The following is an 8251-nucleotide window of genomic DNA, read 5'->3' as shown; positions in this document are numbered from 1 at the left end:
TATATAATTTAATTGTCGCATCCCTCCATTTCAATATACATGTACGTGCTGAATTTTAATTACAAGTTGACACATGCATGAACTTTTCAACACTAGGGCACGTGCTCATCATTCTAGTTAATCCTTTAATTTCTTAGGCATAGTAATTTGTTTAAACATCCATCCTTCAATTAGCAGGATTTTTAAATTAATAAACTGCTGGTTCCTGTATAGGAAGAATAGTTTATAATAAATTGTCCTATACTCGAATTTTTTTAGCCCAAATTAGATATTTTCTTAATGCACCCATGCTGGAATATTCGTTTAATTCAGATGCACATTACAATGCTAAATTTCAGATTTGATTTGATTTATCATATATTTATGCCTTGAATTTAATTCATGGACATTACAATGCGTTGAATTCTCGTGGTAGTAGTAGTAGTAGTAGTAGTTTGGGAATTGCAATTTTCGTTTAATTGTATGTCTTTGTTTCAGTTTTTTTCTTACAAAATAGTGTATATGGCATGGACTGGATTGTTAAACATTGTTATTATTTATAGATTTTTAATAATATATTGTTGTGACATGTAACTGAATTCATACACAATAATTCCAAACAGTACTTTACATTCACTTTTACAGGACATCAGTTATACTTTCATTACAGTACATATATCCTTGTTAAGAAACTCGAATAACCAAATTTGCTATTTAAAGAACGTGTCGGTTTTGTGAATATGAGATTCAAATTGCGATTTGAAATATCGATTCATGTTTAGTGATTAATAAGGCCAATAGTATAAATAATAATATAAAGGAGGGATACATAATCATCCACCACTATTAGAACTCTAATAGTTCACTAATTAAGCGTGGAAGGGTGCACATACGGGACTCTTATACAGGTCTAGGGACGGCTTATTGAGGATAATAACAAATTATGATTTGGGAATATGTATGAAAAAAAATATGATACCTTCAAAATTCTTATGACAATCCTCTAATTCAAAGCGGGCCTTGATGGTATTGTAATGTGCATACTATGCCTCGGCTATAATGGGATGATTTGCTACTTTCAGCCGCATTAAAGTTTGCAATTTTTCAGTCACCAAGAATTACACATTGTAGTGCTATATAATTTTGTCACTGTACATACGTATATGGTTTTAGTCTATTTTTAATCTCAGTTTGCATGTTTTTACATGTAATTTTTGTAAGTTATTGTGGATTGTAAATAGTAATTTCCGTTCAAACTTTTATCTAAGAAATATGGAACTTTCCTCCAATATGATTGTTGTATTAGATTTAGCTCGTTTTCCAACAATGAGAGTGTTCTGCAACAGTTGACAAAATCTTAATTAGGAGAAAATTCCTTCCATACCTCTGAAATTTTAGTCGATCCCTTCTGTACCCTTGAATTTTCTTCACTCCCTGGTATACCTTTAAATTTTGATTTGGATCCCTTACATACTCTTATCGTCAGTTGACCGTTTAATATGTGTAGAAAAGTCAATTTTACCCTTCAATATGTGAGGAATATGTAGAAATATGTGGACTAAATTGTTGGAAGTATAGAAATTTGTTGTGTGACTATAATATTCATAAGTTTGTTGTACAAAAAATTTAATATATTAAAATAGTATGTGCAGCATTTTTTTAAATGATAAACATAGTTTTGGAAAACATTCCTATATAATATATACAACAGAAAAAGATATGTTGAACTACCATAAAAAAATGCTACATATACTCTTTTAATAAGTAAATAAATATTAATTTTTATGTCATCATGAAAAAAAACTTTGCCGTGAATAATACATTGTCCAATAAAATCATGAATATAATAGTCTTACATAACAAAATTATACACTTCCAACAATATAGCTAGTTTATAATTTCCATGTTTCCTTCATGTCTAAGGGCAAAATGGTCCTTTTCTTATGAATTAAACATTCAACTAACCGTCAATTAACGGAATAGGTATGAAAGGAATCAAATCCAACAGTAGACAAAACTTGGGGGCATAAAAAGGATTGGTTAAACTTTTAGGGGCATAGAAGGATTTTTATCCTTAGTCCTTAGATGGTGGGAAATAGAACTAATGTAATCTAATTTTATTATTCAATCCAATCTAAGATTGACCATTTGCAATCCAATTGGAATACACATGTAAATATTCATCGATATAAATATAGATATGTTTATTTTTTGTTGTATACATATGCTAGTAGTTGTTATAATCATATGGAACTAAATAATCGAAAAGTTTCAATTGAAAAAGCATTCAAATAACCACCGCAGCAGGTGACTTGCTAAAAGTGCTAGCCACCTATGGAAATTTTGGTTATCCTAGATGGCCGGTCTAACATGGCCATGTGCAATAAAAGTTTTTTTTTTTGCAGATGGCTCGGTTAGGTACACCGCTTGGAAAAACTATTTTCCTAGACGACCGTCCTAACTAACTAGCCTGTTTGTGAAAATCACTTATAGTAGGCGGCCGAGTTAGACTAGTCGGCTATACGAACATCACCCCCCTCCCCCGGTTTACAGTCAGGTTGAGTGAAAACAACCCATTTTCGGACACTTGAGGACGAGCCGTGTCCAGCTGCCTGAGAAAACTGATTTTTGTCACCAGTGAAAATTGATTTTGTGATAATAAACGTGTGCTCGTTTCTTCTCCACATATGCTAGCTTATAGGCTGCTATTATATACTCTCTCTCCATCCACAAAAGTTACACATATTTCACATTTGAGTTTTTCCAAATAAGTTGTTCATATTTATAGTCTTTATGCATTCAAGACTTAAATGAAGAGATAAATTAAATGTTTTATTAGAACCTAAAAAGTCATCTAAATACTCATTGGTTGCATACTTGCATTCACTCCTTGATTTTGTAACATTCAAAGTGATTTAATTTCTCCTTGGTCTTGATGTCAAAAGTAATATGCGTAACTTTTGTGTATGGAGGGAGTACTTGCTTTACTACTCCTAGCTAGCTAGGGAGTAACAGTTTTAGTTGCCTACAATTCAATACAATACAACTTCGTCTGGCGCCCTCAATCGATCTCGCTCTATAAATAGCGGACCATCCTTTCTTCCCTACACCACACACCAACACACACAAACCATTGCAACTGCACTACACTGCAGCACACACACCCCGCACCCACCAAGCTAAGTAATTAATCATCAATGGCTTCCGCCGTGGTGAAGATGGCCGTCGTCTGCCTGCTCCTCCTGTCCGCCGGTCATCTGATGGCCTCCGCCGCCGCCGCGCGCCCGGACACCGTCGACGACGCGGCGGCGCTGCTGCGCCTCAAGGACCGCATCGAGCTGCAGGAGGAGGAGGCCCTGGCCCTCGCCGAGGAGCTCGCCCTCCTCGACGACGGCGCCGGCGACGCCGTCGGAGCCGGCTGCTCCTGCAGCACCACCAAGTGCAAGACGTGCATCGCCACCTGCGGGATCAAGTGCTTCCCCAAGGGAATCAAAGGCTTCCCCACCTGCTTCTTCGCCTGCGTCTTCACCACCAGCAAGTGCTTCGCCTTCGGCGCCTAATCGATCAATCGATCACGTCGTCGTCTCGGCTCGTCATCAATCGCGATCGATCGGTCGTTTTCACCTAATAATAATATAATCATATGTGTGTGTGCAAAGAATAACGAATTAACCTCCCCAAGCTTCATGTATGCATACATGCATCGTTAGTGCATGTGTCCCTGATCATGGGTCTCTGGGGGAGGATCATGTTGTGTCGTGTGTCGGCTGTGTCTCGGTTATCGTCTTATCGATTTCGATCATATCGGCCAATTGTTGTCGCGCTGGCCACGTATATGTACTTGATCGATGACCGAGAAACTCCTAGGTCAATCTGTGTGTTCATATATACATCAGTCCAATAAATCGATCGTTAATTATATTACAAAGTTTTCGCATTTTACCGATACATGTTATTATATGTACTCCCTCACTGCTAAATAGCTTTTGCGGTAGGCACATAATGGATTTTCACAGATGGACATGTATATGAACCCCTTATTATAACCGATCGATAACTTTTATATAGGAGGCTGCGCAACTACATACATAATACTTTCTCTGTTTCATATTATAATACTTTCTCTGTTTCATATTATAAATCGTTTGACTTTTTTCCTAGTTAAACTTTGCTAAGTTTGATTAAGTTTATAGAATAATTTAGTAACATTTAAAATATCAAATTAGTTTCATTGAATCTAACATTAAATATATTTTGATAATATTTTCATTTTATGTTGAAAATACTTTTTTCCTATAAACTTTGTCGAGTTTGAAGAAGTTTAAATAGAAAAAAGTCAAACGACTTATAATATGAAACGGAGGAAGTAGTTGTTTTGTAGGCGGCAAGTTACACCATGCATCCACCTGTAAAAATAATTTTTGGTGCTAAAGAAAAACCTAGGTCAACCGCTAAATTCCTCATCCAACCCTGAAACCTGGCCTTGAAAATCATGCATGCAAAACTGACCAAACCAAAATAGAATAACCAGCTCAATTTCACACAGATTGCAAGAAACAAACTGTCCAACGACATCATCTCAATTTCATAGTAAAAAACCAATCAAATGAGCTCACCTGCCAATCTGCCATAGCTGGTTGACGACGAGCTTGCCACAGTAATTGTCACCGCTGCCAAGTAGAATCCCTCACCGTGGTTGTCGTCCCCATTGCCGAGACAACGTGCGCCCTCGCCACGGCCATCGTTGCAATGATTTGGTGGTTTTGAGGCCTAGCTAGTTGTAGCTACCGCTGAGATGAAGACCTTGGCAGATCCACCACTTCTACCGGCGCATCCCTAATCTGCCTATGCAGTGGCGGATCTAGGCCAGCTAGGGCTCAAGCCCTAGGCCTGGGATCCAAAGTCCATACAAATTTCATATATATATTTTTTAAAAAAAATGATTGAATTTATAGAGGAGAGGATAGGATAGCCTAGGCGTGGCTTCAAGCTATTTCCGCCATTGTCTGCATGGGCCCTCTGGCTATAAAAATATTTTTTTTCTATAGTGCCTCTCACCCAACAACAAAATTTCTTTCATTATATATCATCAACAACTATAAAATTTGCATCATATGAAAAAACATTCAAATACGAACAATGCCTCAAGTAACCATGTTAAATTTTAGTTATGGCACAATTTATTTTATTAGGCAGTCGTTTAGTTGATGGTATAATTGCACTTAATCTTGTTGCAAGCTACACTTGTGTTCTATATATGTTGTACTGTGGTCAATCAAACATCCCCATATACTTATTTGTTTAATGATTGCTCAAATGTTATAAATATTGATAAATGATAACTATGGATATCTTATATTTTGGAATAGAAGGTTTACATGCCATGTTGATGCCTAGATGAGCTGGTGCTCGTACTAATCTATATGTTATCTATGTTTGTACTCAAACGAGAGTAGTTATGTCCATTCAGTTCTTAATTAACTAATTTCTTATGCGTGTGATTAGCTAGAGATTGAACCTTAGCTAGCTCGTTCAATCTCTTTGTTTATATTGCCAATGTTACACAACATGATTATTAATCGTCCCTTTTCTCAGGCCCAAATACCTTACACATGTTGGCCTGGCCCATGCGAGGGAGCTCCGCATTGAACATTTATTTACAACAGTAAATTTTACTTTAGGTTACCTTTTATTATCACTACTGACATGCAATCTTTGCCGACGGTAAATATCACCGTTGGTAATCCTACAAAACTATTGGAAATGCTATGACCGATAGTTTATGGTGGGGGATCATCGGTCGGGATTGAGTGTGTCGGGGATTTGTCAACTCGCCAACGGTGATTCTATATACCGTTGGCAATTACTTTTCCAACGGAATATTCCAACCGTAAACCCGTCCAGATTTCATGGATTTCCATTAGGTCCTCCGTAACAGATACCATGATTCCCTACAGGATACTTCCTCCGTTTCATAATGCAAGTCATTCTAACATTTCTCACGTTCATATTGATGTTAATGAATCTAGACATATATATCTATCTAGATTCATTAACATCAATATAAATGTGGGAAATGCTAGAATGACTTACATTGTGAAACGGAGGAAGTAATATATTATTATTATTATTATTATTATTATTATTATTATTATTATTATTATTATTATTATTATTATTATTATTATTATTATTATTATTTTGTTTTATACCACCCTTTAACAAATTTTCCACTCTCAACAAGATAAATTTATCATTGTTGCATTTTAGACCACCCTCAACTATTTTATTCATATGCATCAATTTGTTATATATCAAAGCAATAGACTCAATATAATTGTGGGAATTCATTGATGAGTAGAAGTTGGTGTACTCAAAATCATTCATATGCTTGAGAAGAGAGTCAGGTAGTCCAAAGTGGGACAAAGGTAAGATTATCCAATTCAAAAACATTGATTAAATGGTGATCCATTGGTGATAAAAAGTGGTTCAATGTGAAATTTACTCTTGCATATATAGCCATTGCAAGACAAAATGGATCTGGAACGAGGAAATGAATGTTCAGTGCACAATTACCATCTCCTGTTGTAAGGACATGGTCAAAGATAAATGTAGGTTATTGAACTCTTAGATAATTCCCATATATTTAGGGAATATTCGGTCATTCCTTACAACAGTAAAGACAAAGGGTTTAGCCATTTAACCCAAAATATTCGCAGTGACTAACAACAACATAAAATTGCTCGTACCTTGTGAATGCCATCTCTTCAAGGAAAGATAACTTCTTCAAGGTAAGAGGGCCCTCTTCATTATTATGTCAAACACATCGGTAATTGGTATTTCACATGTTTGGTTTATGGGATAAACGCGCATCTTAATGATATTGTAATGTGCATACTATACATAGACTATAGTATATATATGGGATGATTTTGCTACTTTCAGGCGCAAGAAAATTTCCCAGTCACCAAGAATTGCACATGGTAGTGCTATGCAATTTTGTCGTTGTATATGGTTTTAGTCTATTTTTAATCTAAGTTTGCATATTTTTACATGTAATACTGGTAAGTTATCGTGGATTGTAAAATTATTTCTTGTTTAGATAAGAGTAATTTATTGTTCAAACTTTTATATAAGAAATTAAGGACTTCGATTTCAATTAGTAATGGTAAGAGTGATCACCATTGGATTGCAATCTAAGGGATAAGGGGCTGTCCAGGCGCTACTGACTATGATACATGGAAAGCAACACGAATTTCCTTTCTTTTGCTACTTCATCCGTCCGTAATATGTTCATTTTTAGCTCATTCCATTTATCATAAAATAATTATTTTTAGAGTAATTAATCATTGCATCAGAGTTTATAAAAGTAGAAAATTATTGTATTGGGAGTAGATAGATTGAGAAATAGTTGTATTGAGATTTGATAAAGTAGGGGTGTTCTAGAATTATTGGTTTTGTACTGGTACGTGTGAGATGAGTAAAAAATGAGCTTACTTGGGATGGAGATAGTAAATTTAAAAATCAAACCAGTGTACATCATTCGTTCCAAACAGAATGCAATTCTAACATTTAAATTCAGTAAAAAAAATTATAGCACTTCTGTCATTTAATTTTTCCTTGTTTTAAGCCCAACTACTTTCCCACTTCCAACCACTCCCTTGTTTAACAAGGGGCATCCAAGTAATTTCTTCTCCCTACTAGTTTGTCTTTTGAATGACTACAGTTGCAATTTTTTTATGAAGTATGCTTCAATATATTGAAGTATGTGTAGTATTAAAATTACAGCATATTTAATCTTCTTATCTCTTAACCCCTTTAGTTCCTACATATATTATTCTGGAATCAAGATCCGGTGCAGTTGTTATAGCGACTGCAAGTTAGGCAGTCACATCCCTTCACAACCATCGGATCAAGCTGATAAAGGACAGATAGCTGTGCCACGTCATAACCAATCTGCCAACGCTACAGTACATGCTACAGGGCGCTACAGGACTATATACGCGTGCTATAGTGTTCTGGCCGAATCTGAGCTGTTTTTCTTTGATCTGACGGTCACGCAAGGACTGCTAAAGTTGCAGTCCACATTACAACTGCAGGTGATCTCGATCCATTATTAAGACATGACTGCCAGGTTATGCAATTTCGTTTTGCGTATTTACGGCGGGGGCTAGCTTGGACGAAATTGTTATTAAATTTGAAAAGATCTTGACTGGGTTTGACCAAATTCTGGTTGAATTAAAAAAGTTAAAAATTTCGGACAAAATAGTTC

At 35.8% G+C, this 8251-nt stretch overlaps 1 protein-coding gene across 1 annotated transcript; it reads left to right on the top strand.

The window, feature by feature from the left end:
• The first annotated feature begins 2876 nt into the window (after positions 1-2876).
• On the top strand, positions 2877-3903 carry LOC4347027 (uncharacterized). The gene has a single exon (XM_015755337.3). The coding sequence runs from the start codon at positions 3177-3179 to the stop codon at positions 3537-3539; it is 363 nt and encodes a 120-aa protein (XP_015610823.1). The 5' UTR covers positions 2877-3176; the 3' UTR covers positions 3540-3903.
• The last annotated feature ends 4348 nt before the right edge of the window (positions 3904-8251 follow it).

The sequence above is a fragment of the Oryza sativa genome, chromosome 9 (assembly GCF_034140825.1).
Source record: "Oryza sativa Japonica Group chromosome 9, ASM3414082v1".
Classification (NCBI taxonomy): Eukaryota; Viridiplantae; Streptophyta; class Magnoliopsida; order Poales; family Poaceae; genus Oryza; species Oryza sativa.
Note: the sequence above shows the minus strand (reverse complement) of the source record. Positions and strands in the feature narration are given on the sequence as shown.

Bases quoted from the DNA above. Each gene is read 5' to 3' on its own strand.
- LOC4347027 (XM_015755337.3), top strand. From the start codon at position 3,177: ATGGCTTCCGCCGTGGTGAAGATGGCCGTCGTCTGCCTGCTCCTCCTG.